General features: G+C 33.9%; 1 protein-coding gene across 6 annotated transcripts in view; it reads right to left on the bottom strand.

Annotated features, from left to right (window-relative positions):
* Positions 1–18,316, bottom strand: part of AP-2alpha (adaptor protein complex 2, subunit alpha) — a 110,220-nt gene that overhangs the window by 30,469 nt on the left and 61,435 nt on the right. For 4 of the 6 annotated variants that reach the window (XM_067114183.1, XM_067114181.1, XM_067114182.1 and 1 more), the window contains exons 7-14: positions 18,086–18,153; positions 17,761–17,929; positions 17,429–17,566; positions 16,781–16,963; positions 16,023–16,154; positions 15,599–15,796; positions 11,340–11,507; positions 8,453–8,573 (exon numbers count right to left, since the gene is read on the bottom strand). In XM_067114183.1, coding sequence (XP_066970284.1) covers positions 8,453–8,573; positions 11,340–11,507; positions 15,599–15,796; positions 16,023–16,154; positions 16,781–16,963; positions 17,429–17,566; positions 17,761–17,929; positions 18,086–18,153 — 1,177 coding nt within the window. The remainder of the gene's footprint in view (positions 1–8,452; positions 8,574–11,339; positions 11,508–15,598; positions 15,797–16,022; positions 16,155–16,780; positions 16,964–17,428; positions 17,567–17,760; positions 17,930–18,085; positions 18,154–18,316) is intronic. The other 2 variants (XM_067114185.1, XM_067114186.1) reach the window with 1 other exon arrangement.

Here is an 18,316-nt window from a genome sequence, read left to right as displayed (position 1 = left end):
GACATAAACCAAAAACTTACTATAATAAATAATTTTTTATCATAAATGTATTTGTACATAATCATGAAAATACTAACATGACTTAATAAACCTAGCATTCTGTTTGGAGGTACATGTTCCGTTGTTCTAAACTACCCACATATTTTAGATGTTCTATACAGTGCTAGTACTATCATAAAATACGTGCCTGTACAATAAATATAATTTTAAAATCATCTTACAACACAGGAAAACATCAATATACGTAAAATGTACGCCCAGTGCATTACAGTATGCACAGAATGATGCGAAAGTTACGCAGGCCAAAGAAAATGTGCGCGTCTGAATGACAGGGAATACTTAAGAGTAATAGTTGTAGGTTGGTACTATACACTTAATTTTGCAACATGACTTTGAAATAATATTTGGGTGTTCTGGGATGATAGTTTGAGTTACATTTTTGTTTGAACTGTCAAGTTTAGCTATGAACTGTTAAAACAGGCAGTTATAAGCATTTTAGGGGTGTATACCCTAGCCTACTTAAGAGTAACAGTAGTAGAGTACTGTAATGTAAGGTTACTTTGGGTGTTTTGGGATGATGGTTGGGGTGTATTTTTGCTTGAAATATTAAATTGTTTTAGTATAATTTATGGTATATTTTTGTTTGAACTATCAAATTAAGAGTGAAATGTTAAAATAGGCAGTTATAAGCATTTTAGTTTAAGGGGTACAAGGTATTTGGCAGTTATAAGCATTTTTAGAGGGGATTTTTGCTTTTCCGCAGATTTTGCATTTCCGCAAGAGGTTCTGGAACCTATCCCCACATAAAAATGGGGGAGCACTGTGATCTTCACGTAATCAGTAAAATACATACACTATTAAAAACTACGTACTGTATTCAAAACACATGTCATCTTCAGCTTCACGTGTGCAAAACGTTCTTTCTCAGACAGAATACGGCTAAAACCTGATTGGCTGGCTGGTTGCCACGGAGATGTAAGCCAATGAAAGCCCTCTACTTCTGTTCTATTTATAGATATATGTTGTGACGGCACTAAGTTTGAACGTTGCCATGACCGTGATTATTTGACTGCTGATGGCAAAAATTACTCAATACTTTGCTTTATATAATTATTTCTTCTTGTTTTAACTTCAATATAGAGGTATGAAAAATCCCACACACAGTGTAGTAGTGATCAAATGTACGACTGCAAATTGATGATGACATTAGTGACAATAAAGAACAACCTTTTCCAAGATTGATATGATGAAATGTATTTTATAGTCTTACTTATCGTTAAAATTCACAAGATGAATTAAAGTTATTTTGACAACAGTCGACCCTCATTAAGATGGACTAATAGGGGCCAGGGTGCCCGTCTTAGCCGATAGTCCGGCTTAACCGGCGATATATATATATATATATACTACTGTACCTACAAATATCTATAAATATTTTTATAAAGAGTATGAATAATAAACCAACCTTGGAACGTTTGAATTAAAGCTTATGGTAAAAGATGAAAAATGAAGAATAAACATGATAAAAATGATAGAATTCAGCCGCATATGTAGATGCCTAGGCTGAGACATGAACGCATAATTTTTAAGTAAAAAGAAGTGGAGTCTCTAAAATGAAAAGTAATATAACTAAATTTAGATTACAGGTACACAATCCTTTACTCGAAATCCTCGGGGCCAAATGTGCTTTGGTTTTTCGAATTTTTTGGATTTCAGAACTGTGGGGTTAGGAGCATAATCAAACATCACTATTGTAACAAAAACATTTTTTTTTCCTTTCATTTTAGTTATTTACTCATTATAGTTTATTATTGTTTATATTAATATACTGTTAAATGAATATGAGATAATTAACATCATCAATAATAAAATAGTGGGACACTTAAGACCATAAGTTAACACATTTTGTTTTCAACAAAAACATTCCGTAAACTGCAAAAATATACACGATCAAAATAACTGTAATTCAACTTGTGAATTTTAACGATATGTAAGACATTTCATCATATTGATCTTGGAGAGGGTTGTTTTTTATTGTTACTAACGTCGTCATCAGTTTGCAGTCGTAAATCTGAGGACGGTCCAGGAATAGGATTCACAAGTGATAACACATCACCACGACAGACTGTTGTGGGATTTTTCATACCACTATATCAAAGTTAACTTTAACTACTGTATATTAAAATAAAAATTATTGTTGAATTCTTGTTTTCATGAAGAAATCATTATATAATGCAAATTACTGTATGAGTAATTTTTGCCATAAGCAGTCAAATAATCACAATCACGGCCATATTCAAACTTAGTGTCGTCACAACATATGTCTATAAACAGAACAGAAATAGAGGGTTGTCATTGGCTAGCAGATCTCCATCATACTGTAGCTACCAGTCAGGCAGCATAGAGGTAACACTGTTAATGCTCAGCGATTGGCTACGATACTTCCTACCCTTTCATACAATAGTGTTTCTTAATGACCATAGGTGCTGTGTGCAAGTTAAATTGGTTACAAGTTAAAAGCATTTCAGTTTAATACAGTATAAATACAGAACAGTACAGGCAGTCCCCGGTTATCTGCGGGGGTTCCATTCTTAGGGTGTGCTGATAAATGAAAATCGCCGCTAACCGAAATCAGCAACTTTTGGTGTTTTTTGGTGAGTTTCAGAGGTTATTGGCGCTGACAAGCACTGATTTCCAGTTATCGGTGCCTCTGTTAGGTATGCATCAGTGCCAATACCCAATTATTGGCGCCGATAAGCGGATATCAGTGATTTTCGTCGCTAAACATCACCATTAAAAGAGCTCGCTGTTAACCAGGGACTGCCTGTATATATAATAAAAATATAAATGAAAAGTGTTTTATTTACCTTTGGTAAATAAAAAGGAAAACGGTACGTGATGAGCAGAGGAACAGCAACTATCTTAAATTGTGGGCGAACACTACTTATTTTAAACTGGCTGACCCTTTACGGTGTCCGTCTTATCTGATATCTGAATTAACAGGGTCCGGTTTAATGAGGGTCGACTTATATATTTTCACGCTTTACTGAATGTTTCTGTTGAAATATGTGTTAGTGAACATATGGTCTTAATTATCCCACTATTTTATTATTGATGATCTTAATTATCACTATTCATTTAACAGTATATTAATATAAATAATAAACTATAATGAATAAATAACTATAATGAAAAAACATGAAAAAGGAAAAAAAAAAAAGATTTTGCTGCACTAGTGATTCTTGATTATGCTCCTGACCCCACAGTTCCGAAATCCAAAAAATTCCAAAAACAAATCATATCTGGCCCCGAGGATTTTGGATAAAGGATTATGTACCTGCAGGTTTCCCGCCAGGCTGGGGAAGCTTAAGTGTTTGCATATTGCAAGGTGTGGTTACTATTTACAGCTGAATATTAAATATTTCAAGAAAAGTCTATAGAGTATAGATATTTACAATAAAAGGTTTACAAATAAAAGTAAGGTTCAAAGTATAAAGCTTGTGAATAAAGGATGATAGGTTAGTCCTGGCTTGAATGGTGGGGATTACAATTAAAGATAATATACTTCCATAATTGTATAAAATGCAGAAGTCCACATTATAAAAAAGAAAATAAATTTAGTACAGTAATGAAGAATGAACTCTTGGATAGTCCTGTGCTACTGAAAATTCCATATAAAGACAATTTTCACTTGGGGAAATGACCTGTTCTTTAGAACCTAACCATGCCAATAAGTGTAACAATTTTGGAAAAGTTCAAAAATATTATCATATGAACTTGTTTCATGTTTGTAATAAGACTTGTTACATGCTTTGTTTATTCATTTGTAATCATGACACACAGTCATCCGGACAGATCGCACTAGTTTTGAGCTTTTCTTTTTTTTTTGTTGGCAGATGTTTGCATGCAAAACCTCAAATAAAAGCAAAAATTGAAACAAATGTTTAGATCATGGATATATTATTCTTAAGGTAAAAGTTATTACATCAGGTAGTTCAGCCTGACTTCTCAGTTAAAATACCAATATTGCATCTTATATGTCTACCCCAAACATGATAAAACCAAAATTCAATTAAATTACCTGCAGGCCTTAAAAAATATCATAAGAGGATAAATAAAAAAAACATGTAGATTCTGACCAAATTTCCTTGACTGGTGTTCTGAGACGTTTTAACTATTAATGGTAACATACAGAGTCACATATGCTATTCATGAAGTCTCCCTGGGTCAAACAATTCTCACCAATTTGAAGATGGAGATAAAATTACATCCACATGGCACTCTTTTTGATGTGAAAAATTTCATAATGCAAACAAAGTCACCACTTATTAAAAGCTAATGGGTGTCAGAGCTGTTAATTACTGACAGGAATGATTGCTTTTGATCTGGTCATAGTAGCTGCAATATGGCTGCTTTATCTGCATCTTCACTTTACTTTATGCCACATTGTACAACAATGCTGAAAATGCGATTCTCACACTACACATACACATGCACACATACAGACTGACAAGTTGAGATCCATTAAGCTGTGATGCCAGTGTATATAGGTTTATAATTGTTTTAGTTATTCAACATTCAAAACGAGTGTAAGCATATTTTTTTACTTGATAGTTACAAAATTTTGGGAAGTGTTTTCCTAAAGCAAAAAGTACCTAAAAAAATAAAGCAACCTGCCTATCATAATTTTGTGGAGCACCTATTACTTTTAATCCGAAAAATTATTTTTAAAAAATTATATCTCAGAGAACAGCTACCAAATTTCATTGAAACTTCAGATTATTTAATATATCTAGTGAAGGTCAAAATGCTAGAGAGAAAAACTGTTTGGGCTGTAATAAATTCATTAGAAAAAATTTTGTATGTTAATTACATGAACTTTGAGAACAAATGTTTTGGTTTCTTTGCCTCTATTTGTTACAACTTTGTTGAAAAATAAGTAAAAAAAAATCTATGGCAAATCCCTTTAAACATCAACTGAATCTTCAAAAGAAGAATTTAACTTGTTACTGTACAAATGGCATGAAAAACAGCCAAAATGAAAATACAAACAACCAAACATCAGATGTACAGCTATGACTGAAATTGTGTACAGAAACCACAGAAAACAAAAGGCAAAAACACTAACAAATCACTCATAAATTCACAAATCATTACAGAACATCAAAATTATTATTACAGTATTATTATTATTATTATTATTATTATTATTATTCAGAAGATGAATCCTATTCATACGGAACAAGCCCACAGGGGCCATTGACTTGACATTCAAGCTTCCAAAGAACATGGTGTTCATTAGAAAGAAATCAGAGAAGGTAATGGGAAATACAAAAAGAGGAGGAGGTCAGTTATTAAAAAAGAAAAAATAAATTAACAAATTAATAAATAGATAAAAATATAAGTAAATTATTAAATTACTTGGAGAATTATATTAGGGCAGTAAAGCATTGCATCTTTGCTTAAACTTCTCAAGTTGCAATTGCATGGCATCCTCAGGGAGACTGCTCCACAGTCCAATTTTGTGAGGAATAAAGGACCTCTGGAACTGACAAGTTTGACAGCAAGGCACATTCACTGCATATTGGTGCTGCTGTTCAGCAAATTAGGTTGCTCTTGGCAGGAAAATGGGATCAGGGATCTATTGTGAATGTGAAAGATCTCTGTTAAAATACAACTTATGAAAAATTGATAAACAAGAGACCATATAGTCAATGGTGAAGTCATAACTGCTAATATTAGGAAACAGAAACCTACCATCATACACCACTCTATTTAAAAGAGATAAATCTTTGGCAGAAGCAGACATCCACAATGGAGAACAGTTGTCTAGCAAAGGAAGGACAAATGACCTAAAACAGGTTGCACTGATTTTATTACTCTTACTAACATATGGCGAATTACCATAAAATACCTAATATTTGTGTGGCATTTGTAGACACTTTTATTAGATGTGAGATGTATGTCAAAAGTTACACCTAGAACAGATAAAGCTTCAGACTAATTCAGCCGAGTTCCATCCACCTAAAGGGAAGGCTGGAGAGGAAGACCTGATACTCAGTAGTGTTTTCATTTTACTGGGGTTCACACTCATTCCTCACTGGCTACAGTACACCATTTACTAATCCACTCCAGGTCACGACCGAGACTAAGGACAGCTTCATTTCTCATAAGTGGAGACTACCAAACCAACAACTGTTGCATCAGCAGCATAGTGAACAATCTTGTTTTCCCGGCCAATAACCATATCATTTGTATACAAGAAAAAACAGTGGACCAAGAACACTAACCTGTGGAAGTCAGACACAACAGGTCTTTGTTTGCTAAGATCCCATGAACAGCAACTCACTGCTGCCTACCTACAGGGAAATCTTGAAGTAAACCTAAAATATATACACCCACTCCAAGATTCTGAAGTGTATAAATAAGTGTCTTGTGATTTAGTAAATCGAAACCAGCACTATATCTAATTGAGTTACTCTACACTCAAAACCCTTATCAAGGTTCTCTTGCAAATGGCATGTCAAATTTAAAAGGGCACTGTGGGCACCTAACTGCTTCCTTTATGCATATACTACCAGCTAACAATCCTTTAGATCCCACATATTTACATAATAGGCTTAAAAATAAGTTTTTCCATTAAAAGGCACTGTACTGCTAAGTTTTTGCTCATCCACAAAGATACTATGTCAATCTAAAAATCTACAGATCCTATTAATCTTGTGAGACAACACACTAAAAACCTTTCTAAAAAACAAAAGGAAGAAACCATCAGGATCTCCACCCCAGCTATCAAGATTATCAAGAATTTTCTTAACATCCCTACAGAGAATGCAAATTTTGGAAGAACAGGTTCTGGATGACAAGTATCAGGTAGAGGGGCATCCTCAGCTGGTTGCTTAGCTTCAAAGGCTTGATGCTGGAATGGAAGACGAACATGACCCAAAGATGGATGATGCCAATTCGGTCCACTATGGATGTGTGATTCCTAAAGTTTACTCTTTAAGGAATTATTGTAATTTCATCATCAAACTATGGCTGGTCATTTGTCCTAAATTTGATGACCTTTCTAGGGACATACCTTACTAAAATAACCATCAGCATCTCATTTAACTTCTTGAGATTTGGATCTGATACAGTGACTGAAATATCAAGCTTCAATTATGCAATCCTAATTGACTCTAGATTTTAGCCAGACCATTTCTCTAATGGTGGCATTAGGAATATACTGACTGTTCAGCCAGACCATTTCTTCAATGGTGGCATTAGGAATATACTGACTGACATATGTCTATCTCAGTGGTGCAATGATCAAAAGTGCCTATATACTTGCAGACCCTGGACTTGCCAAATAGCTGGAACATCTATGAATATGAGGTCTAATCTATTACTAGAAATACACAATGGTTCCTCAATTAGCTTGAAAAAATCACATAATACACAGATTGGGGAAAAGTAAAAGGTATTGAACGAATAAATGAGAATGAAAGTAAAATGTAAGGAATAGAATATAAAATTTAGGCCACAGGCAAAGCGCTGGGACCTATGAGGTCATTCAGAGCTGAAATGGAAATTGACAGTAAAAAGTTTTGAAAGATGTAACAGGAGGAAAACCTTGCAGTTGCACTATGAATTAACTCTTAAGTGAGAGTGGAAAGTAAGATGGAAGGAAGAGAATATGAACAGAGTTAGAGTAAAAGGAATGAAAGGGGCTGCAGCTAGGGGCCAAAGGGACACAACAAAGAAACTTAAGTAATGCCAACAGTGCACTGCATGAGGTGCACTGACGACACTAAAACCAATAGGGGGATGAATAAATGAGAACGAATAACACATTACACAAAATGCAAGAAGATGCTACCCCTAAAAAAGTACCTCATATATCAGCTGTAAGATGATGGAATGTGGTGTGCTTTACCATTAGTACAATAAGGTTTTTGCCTTTCAGGATCTCAAAGTAGGTGCAGCAAGAGCCATTCCTAAGAGTATGGCTATTAATGATTCATGGATTCTTACCAAACAAATGGATTTTTGCTTTTCAGATTTTCCTTACCTTCTGTAGTTTTTACCAAACTGCTGTACTTGCTCAATGCCTTTACTGCATATGTTTTACTGTATAATACAAAAATCATAAAAGGCAAAATTCTAAAAAATCTTATCTTGTCTGACTTAAATCAAATACACAAAGCTTATTAAAAGGACAGTGTAGAGTTGACTACGAAATCATAAAATATACATTTACATAAATTATAAACGGGACATAAGCAATTTCTTCAAAACATACTTACACCTAAAGCAGCAAAATATACTTTTCCAGTATTAAACTCTGACATCTAATTGCAGTCAAATACAATACCCCACTTTAAAATACTATTTTCAAATTTTCATGATTGTATCACCAAACACAAAATAGATAAACAAAAAGATAGGAAACATTACTTTATGCACATACCAGTATTACTTTGAGTATTGTTCTGAGTAGCAGGAGGCGTGGAGAGACCCAAGAGATCCGCAGAGGTGGAATTGTTCAGCTGGCGAAATGAAATGGCAACATTTGAGGACTCCATCTCAGACTGCCATAAAATGCAAGACAAATGTATAACAAAATAAAAAAATCAACACATTAACTAATGAATACATGGGAATTTCAGGAAGGAGGGGGTTCGAAAAACTTATTCGTTTCTCCAGATAAGATCCCTGTGATAACACTAAATATGCAAAAATAGTTACACAAAAACTAAAATGACTAAATGCCTTTGACTAATGAATATATATACAATAAATTATGATGGTCAACAGAACCAAAATCAATTCTAATAAAATACTAGCCCACAAAGGCAATTGGGTGGTTCTGAACAACAAGATGAAATCCATCTAAAATAATACAAATTTATTAAACCCCTTTTTATTCAAAACAATTAGGTTTATAGTCACCCAACAAGGAGCTGCATTTCAAGACTGAATGCCACTGCTAGCCTTACCTACTGTAAGTTATATCATACAAAAGGCTAGGTTAAGGGGATTATTAAAGGAAATTCTTTAATTACTGGGTTTTGGATGTGATATTTATACTAGAGAGTAGGGCACAATATACATCAATTATAGCCCAAAAGCCCATCCTGCAGCAATTAATTTTTCACACCTTTAATTATTTTGTTAAATGCCTATACTTGTGTACAAACTTGTTTATGAGAAATTAATATAAGGTACCAGGACAACACTCAATTAGAAAATTTAATTAAAATTCTGAAAGCTAATGGTTTCCAAAAGACCTCAGAATTTAATGTGAATTGTCTCAATTTTAGTTTTGTTGTCACTCTCAAAACCAGAAAAATATGCCATAATTTTGACCCTGAGTTTCAGCTATATAAAAACATACTCATTACATCAATCTTAAGGGACTTGGTGATAGTGTGCTGACATACTGGAATTAGTTAAAAAAAGGAGCACCAAGAGTAGTAATTTTTTAGCTTACTTTTGGAAATAAATGCTTAGTAAGTTGGAGGGGTTGATCATCAGCTTGGGTGTCACAAGTTACTCTGATATAGGTTAGACAGTAACAGAAGTACTGTACAGTTTATCCTTATGGTGCCTCCAGAAGGGAGAAATGGTGCCATCAATCAGTTTTTAACAGCTATTTTTCAATATATATCCTGAACATAGAAACATCCTACAATCAGTTTATGAGGGTGGGAAACCTTCCATAACTATAAAGCTAAAATAATGTGGATAAAGTCTTCCATTTTCAAATAGTCAAACGTCATATGTAGTCACAGAAAATTTGGCAAAATTTCATGTTTGTCAGACTATGAATTTGTTTTTAAGATCCACTCCCTTTGGCGAAGTCTATGCTGTTCCAAATATTACTGTGTTTGATAATACCCAATCTAAGTGAATGTACAAAAATGGCTAACTGGAAAAATAAAATATTGCTGTAGGAATTTAACATAAAAAAAAATCTGGGTTTCTTGCTTTTCTTGTTGCATCAAGACAGATGTTCATAAGACAGCTAATAACTGTTCTTTTGATATTTAATGTTAATAAAGGTGACAAAGCAAGCAGGAGGATGGGGGGGGGGATGACAATGGCAACTTGAGTGTGGAAATAGTATAATACATTCTCCATCTACTACAATAAAATTAATAATTCATGTTTGTAATATAAACAAATGTTTTGATTTTACCTTAATGTTTGTAAATAAAACATTTCTTTTGAACCAATTTAAATCAAAACAAAATCAAGTTAAGTACAGTACCATTTTAAATTTTACAGTATTTTAATTTTTTCATGACTATATACACAGAAAATATCATAAAGTGTTTATTTCACTACACTGATTTACAAGAGGATATGTGATTTCCATAAAAGTCCAAGACATGACTTTATGAACCATTTGCTTTTCCAACTATAAAAGGCAAATACTGAATGCTTTTTCTTGTTTGTTTATTCATTACCTGAATTAATTTGATAAAAGAAAAATTAAGGTACTATAAGGAAGCAAATTTTTTCTGAAATTATACAATTTTCAGCTATTAATATTGAATCTAATTGAAATTTTATTTGTGGGTAGGACTAAATGAGTCCAGAAGCAATGTAAAAGAGAAAAGCAAGCACAAACAGTACAACTACATACTCTCTCATTAATATTATAATATAATTGTTATTCTTCAGAAGTTGAACAGAAAGCCTACTAAAAAAAAAAAAAGAGTACAACAAATAAACAAAAGTTACTGTATTTCACAAATTAATTAAATACAAAAAAAAAATAAATAAATAATTCAAAAGAATTAAGGCAATCCTGTATAGTGCTTTAACAGGTACTGTAAGGTTTCTTACTAGCATCTGTATCAATTGTACTTCACAGGAGAATATTCTGGTGCTTTTAAGTTAAATTGAAGGAAAAGGAATAAATACGTATACTCTCCAGAGAGAGGCCTCGGCAAGGTGTCACAGGTCAAACTGTACACCTGACATATCTATGGCACATGATATCTATAATAAAACTTGGCTGGAGACCATAAGTACACAACTATACTTTTTGTATACATATACAGTATCGTTATGTGCATCAGGAATTTCCCTCTATATACTTCTATTCTCCCTTTGAAAGCAAACTGATTTCAAAATAAATGAAGAATCTCAAGTGGGTTACCACAGCAATCAATGAAAACCACCACCATTTTTATACTATATATAACATGTTAACAGAGCTGAAAAAATTCCAAAAAACTACAGTTACATAACCATACATTTTTTAGTTTTTCTTATTATGTAGTGGGGTCAATATAAATATTTGCCTTTGCCTTCAATTGCAAAAACACAAATACATAATACTCTACCTGTGATTGAGCCTTTTCTACTGCTGGAGCTGCACTGTTTTCTCTAGCTTGCACTCGCGCTTCTTTCTGTGCTTCTTGTGCTGACATTCGACCACTCTTTTTCTTAAGGACAGCTAAGATGGAAGATTCTTTTTCTGTAAACGGTGGCATCTCCTCTAATACTGTTGCCTGAAAGAAGTAACTTATGTTACTCCAAACAAATAAACAAGGACAGTCATTTGCCAAATAATACCAAAACCCTCATTGTACATGAACTTGCCTTATTACATTAAAATGCATACCAATGTCTCTAATCTTCTCTTTCTGGTTGGATTCTTGTATTTTCAAATGGTCCAGGTCTTCTTAAATACCTTTTCGCAACGATTTCCCAGGAATTCCATGAGTGTTTATCCTGCAAATCCCCTATTATTTCTAACCACACAGTCTTCTTCCTTTTCATTACACAACTAAACCACACTAGTTGCTACAATGTCTATTTTCCAAACATCTAATCATCACATCTCACCACAACTTCCCCAGTTTTCTCAAGAAACTTCTCATTTTTAATATGACTTTTACAACATACACTAGCCATGATTCTTGGCATTTTATAGTTGCACCTCTTTTGAAAGTTAAAAAAATCATCCCTTTGCTTTCAAATGCCCATTCATATCATCACAACCATCAATCATACTTATATGCCTATACTCATGTCCTGAATGTTCCCAGTTTCACCATCCTAGAAGGCAGGCTCCCAATGCCTGCACCATCTGGATCCACAGATATATCTAGGCCATAAAAATTGTTGAAATGGCCTATATGTGTCAAAGGTGGTTCAAGCACTGGCCCTTAAAAATGGTGGTATCTAAAGAGAATAATCAATTTCTTCATGGGTTAAGGAGCTTAACCATACCATAAATGACCCGTCCAAAATTGATACGAAAACAGGCAGCATTCGTCAAAACATATGTTACATTTTTAGGTTTATTATTTCAATTTTAATTTAAATAAAAATAATGATGATTTAAAAATGAAATAAATTTCAGAATGAGAAAGAATATGCTTGACACCACCCTTTTCCTGATTTATTTTGCAATAAAGATGAATATCTTAAATTGGATAAGGATATGTATGGTATCAGCACACTGACTCAAATCAACAGTAAGTGTCTCTTCCTAAATTTGTCATGCTATAGTAGCAGGACCATGATATATCACCCTTCACCATTTCTGTCTTCCATTTAATAACACAGAGGACCTTCTGTTATGCCTTGTACAGGCTATCAAGCTGTACTTGTTGAGGACCAAAGACTCAAGGGGTAACACATTCCAATTGTTCCTCTTCATGGGCCAAAGGAACAAACATCATTAAGAACATTTCAACTTGGCAAAGGTATGCAATTTGAGAGGCGACTGTTATACAAGTGGCAAAGCAAGACAGGTGAAAACAAAGGTGCCTGGCATTGTTAGACCCTTGGTGCTTGTCATCAAGACCTTTTATACTCATAATCTCTGGGGCTAGTAACCACGGCAGGCCATGTTTCACTTGTAGGATAAGGAGCTAAGGGCTCCTCATCAGCCACTTCAACAGAACTAATCTTCTTCTTTCATTCATGAAATTATCTAGAGATGAAGACTGTTGGTGGTGGTGATGATGGTAGTGGTGATATTATTATTAATATTATTATCATTATTATTATTATATTATTATTATTCAGAAGATGAACCTTAATCCTATGGAACAAGCCCACAGGGGCCACTGACTTGAAATTCAAGCTTCCAAAGAATATTATGTTCATTTGAAAGAAGTAACAGAAAGTAATGGGAAATAGAGAGATCAGTTATTAGAAATTAAAAAATTACTAAACAGATAAAAATTTTAAGTAAATTTAGTACAATGGCATGAGGAATAAAGAACCTCTGGAAGTTTGACAGCAAGGAATATTTACTGCATATTGGTGCTGCTGTTCAGCAAATCTGGTCACTCTTGGAAGATAAAGAGGATCGGGGATCAATTGTGAAAGTGAAATATCTCTGATAAAATACAACTTATGATTCATCACTGTTATATACATATTTCCTCAAAAGTCATTAGATGTTTCTCAAAAGTAGGATCAAAAGTCATTAGATGTTTCTCAAAAGTAGGATGTAAGTCAAAAGTCACACCAAGTATAGTTAAAGCTTCAGACTCATTTAGCAGAGTCCCATGGGGTGGAAAATCAGTATGAGATCTGCTGATCAACAGTTTCTATTTTACTGGAGTTCAGCCTCATACCACACCAACTAGACCATTCATTTATCCACTCCGTGTCATGATTCAGACTAAAGGAAGTTTAATTTCTAATACATAGAGACTTTACTACACCCATAAAAGTGTTGCATAATTGGCATAGTGAACAATCTTGTTTTTGAGGCCACTGACCATATCACTTGTATACACTAAAAATAACAGTGGCCCAAGAAAACTACCCTGTAGAACTCCATACACAATAGGTCTTGGTTCGCTAAAGATCCCATCAACAGAAACTTGCTAATGCCAACTTGTAAGGAAATCTTGAAGTAATCCATAACATATCTACCCACTCCAACATTCTGAAGTTTATACAAAGTGCCCAATGATTTACTAAATCGAAAGCAGCACTACAATCTATCTGAATTACTTACTCTACATTAAAAAACCCTCATCAAGGTTCTCTTGTAAATAGCATGTCAAATCTAAAACAGCATCACAGATAATTACTTCCTATATACACACTTGACTATCAGCTAACAATCCTTTGGATTCCACATACTTGTAAAGTGGTTTAAAAATGTTTTTCTCAACTTTGGAGAGCACAGGGAGAATAGTTACTGCAGTTTGCAGATATGACATTCTTTGGAATAGGGACTAAGTTTGCGCTCATCCACAACGATGCTATGTTGACATCAAAATCCATAGAATCTACTAATTTTGGGAGAAAACACACTGGAAATCTTTCTAAAAAATGAAAGGAAGAAACCATCAGGATCTTCTCCATCCCAGCTTTCAAGATTATCCAGAATTTTCCTAACATCCCTACAGCATAATGAAAATTTTGTAAGAAGACGTTTAGGATGACGAGTATCAGGGAGACGAACATCCTCAGCTGAATGCTCAGCTCCAAAAGCTTGATGAAGCAGTTCAGCCTTTTCCTTAGGGCCAGTAATCAGTCTACCATCATCTGTCAGTAGTGGTAGAATGGAAGACAAGCCTAACCCAAAGACAGATGATGTCAATTTGGTCCACCACAGATGAGGCTGAGTAATTTCTTTAAGTTTCCTCATTAAGGAATTATTGTAATTTCTCTCAGCTATATGGTAAGCTCTACTTGTGGCATAGTAAGACAACAGAAATGGTGTAATTTTCATGTGAACAAGATCATCGTGTTGACTTTAGTCTGTTTGTCATGGTTAGCTCACCTACATACATCATCAAATCATGGCTGGTCATTTGTCCTAATCTTGATGGCCTTTCCAGGGACATGCCTTACTAAAACAGCCATTAGCATTTCACTTAACTTCTTCTTAGGATCTTGATTTGATATAGCATCTGATATATTAAGTGCCTCCAAAGTTTTCTTATGGATCCTGCCAGCATATTTATGATTACTGGGGGTTTGGATGAGACAAACTAGATTATAATGTAAAACTGTTTCATAGTAATCCTTTAATCATTACAAAGAGCAACTTCCTCCCATCCCTAAAATTGAGGTTATTACTTAGGGTATACCTGTAGATCCAGGTGGGGTATGCAGGTGGTACTACCTTCCTGTCTTCTGCTTAAAGGTTAATTTTACCACTTACCAATGAAATATTCTCAATGCTAGTCCAAAAATTTATTTTCCTTCCATCCACACTGTTACCATTTTCCTTACTTACTGCATTCATCCCTGCAGTTTTCTACCAGATTCCATTTAGCCATTTCCCAGACTGGACTTTTCCCTTCACTGCTTTCCAGTTGCCAGATGTTTAGCTGTGCTTAATGTTGGATTTCAATCCTATTTTCACATTTCCTCTTTTTTTTTTTTTTATGACTTTCTGATTCTGCTACCAACACTCAGTCACCAAAATTTGCAATGGTCTTGACCATACTCAAGTTGTAATTTAGTCCTATCCACAAAATCTTAAAATCCTAAAAAAAAACTTTGAAAATATTACAATTGACACAAACAATACACAACTCTTTTCCTGTATACTTTTTTTTAATCAATAACATTGCACTATAAATAGGAATGTTCTTTTTTTAAACAGAGATGCACTTACCAAGACATCTGTGGTAGTGGTAATTGATAGGTGAAGATATTCTGAAGCTCGTTGTTGAAGTTCTGCATCGGATGACCTTAGGTTAGAATTGGACTTCAAGACTTCTTGAATTTGTCCTTTGATTTCAGGGAAAAGATTGATGAACTTAATATAGGTGGTAAGGAGTAATGCTCTGGTTCCAGGTGAACACAAATGGTACTGGAATAAGAAAACATTTTAGATGTAAAAGAGAATAAAGGGTAATAATGCTTTTTGATATCAGACAGAATAAAGGGCTGAAAAAACAAAATCACATTCTAAACATACCTATGTTACAGGGCCTGGCATTATTTTACAGCATTCTACCTTCAAGATAACTTGCTAGATATGTACAGAAGAAAATTTACACCATCATAAAAATCTTGCTTTAAATACTATCTCATACCTTAGAATGTAGTAACTGGAATTGTACAGCTGGTGCTGATCTTGAATCACCTGCTATTAAATTGCCAAATTCACCAAGGATGTAGCCTCCCACTTTTACCATATTTTCATGGCAAGCTGGGGCTTGCAATGCCTGAAAGATGAAAATAACTTAAAATAATATATAATGGAAGGAGAGATTAAATGAAATCACATCTTGCATGAACTTTAATTCTATTGTTATGTCATGACATCCACAACCCTTGCCCACAGTGTTTCTTGCTATTCAAGCTTCATTTTCCTTACTACTATAAATAACCGGACAATGTTAATGAATCAATAAAGATGCTTTGTTTATTTGGTGTGACAAATGACAAATACTTTTATCTAAATACAAATGCTGTACTGTACATAGAACTGACTACCTCTTTGATATATTAATGAAAAAGCAATAACATCCCCATAATGCATACTGACAGTGACAGAAGTTATTTACAGAAATACAATACCAGACACCAATATTCTACGTTTTGTGAACAATGTAAATTAAAAAGTCAACCTGAGTTCATACTTCTTAGTGCAGGAAGTAATTCCATATCTCACATAATCTCTTATATATGCCATGCATGAATGGCAAAAAATTCCACTCTGGTGAAGAACATTGCATGGGGATATATTAAGCAAAGCCTTCTCAATAAAAGGAAATACTGATGGACTTGACACAATGCATTCATATGTTGGATATCAAAACAAATTAAATAAAAAAACAAATATCTTTACCTCAAAAACTGTCTTTGCTGCATAACCTTGTACATCTTCTCTGTTGACAACAATCTGGATAACACGATACCAAACTTCTTCTGACACATAGTCTCCAGCAATACGGATTAGATTGAGGATAACGTCAACGTACCACGTGTAATCTTGAGCATACTTTTCCGCAAGAATTGCCACTTTTAGCACCTATATGAAAAAGGTCTTATATTGAGAAAAAGTCACATAAGGAAATTTCTTATAATAAAAGAATCTCTATAAAGTAGATAATCAAAATCAAATGATATTAGTATTCTTTAACCAAACTTGAAAGTCCTCATAAATTATCAAAAATACTGGTGGACCAGGCCCCTAATTAAATCTACTAGGTCCCTCAGCACTGCTTAATTTACTGCTATATCAAACTTTGCATGTATCATATTTTGAGCATTGAAAGTATGATCAGATTTTGAACACTGAAAGTATGATAAGTAAACTACTATACTCAAGGCTATTATTAAAACATGTTTGCATCATTAAATAAACAGGGTCACACAAAAGAAAAACACTTCCCTACCCACCTATGTATGCTTCCCAAAGACATTTTCTTTGTGAGAAGATAATCAACCAAACATAGAAACACTTAAATCAACAGCATCATAAAAAAATACATACCATTTCTTCTCTAATAGAATAATCTGCAGTTTCTAAATAATTGAGCATTTCTTGCACAATTTCCTCAGCATTGCTCCTGTCACACATGGCGTACAACAAATCAACAGCTCTCTGTCGTACACTAACATCACGTTCAGTCTGGTTGGTGAAAGACAAGTTTTGAAACAGGTAAATATAATACTAGCTAATTGAAGGATGCACAAATTGCTCATGATATTAATGTCACAATATTAAGCACGATATCTTGCCTTATTCAAGATAATTTTAGGAATTAAGAACTATAAGGAGTACTAAAAAAAATCAAGTCCAGACCTTGTCAAGACAGCACGTACCTTTAGGGCATTAATAACAGTTTCTTGATGTTTCTTGACTGCTTCATGAGAAAACTCTGAGGTGGCCAAGAGACACATGGTCTCCAAGGCTAAATACCTCAAATTGGTTTCTCTATGGGATAAGAACTGACCCAGCTGATTACAACCACGAACTAACAAGTTCGGCTCACTGAAACATGGATGTCAAACTTTAGGAAACCTAATAGAGACTAAATACACATTACACCACATTAGGTTTTTCACAAAATATCCACATTAAGTTTCTCATAAAATATCTCTCAAAAATGCACATTAATATACCAGGTAGTACAAATTTAAAACTTACCTGTCAGAATGGATGATTATACTAATTGCTTCAAACAATACAGCATTTTTGGCATTGGAGTGTTGAACCTGTAAATTAAAAAAAAAAAAAAAAATCAATATGGCAATAAAGCTAGTTTAAATATAAAAATGAGCAATTGTAAGAGGTACTGTTAAATCAGTGTGCTGTGTCAAGGGATTATTTCCTCTTAATTAACAATTTAATTAACTTCAAATGTTTATATTCCTCCAC

This window comes from Macrobrachium rosenbergii, chromosome 13 (assembly GCF_040412425.1).
Source record: "Macrobrachium rosenbergii isolate ZJJX-2024 chromosome 13, ASM4041242v1, whole genome shotgun sequence".
Classification (NCBI taxonomy): domain Eukaryota; kingdom Metazoa; phylum Arthropoda; class Malacostraca; order Decapoda; family Palaemonidae; genus Macrobrachium; species Macrobrachium rosenbergii.
This window is presented reverse-complemented; position numbering and strand designations above follow the sequence as displayed.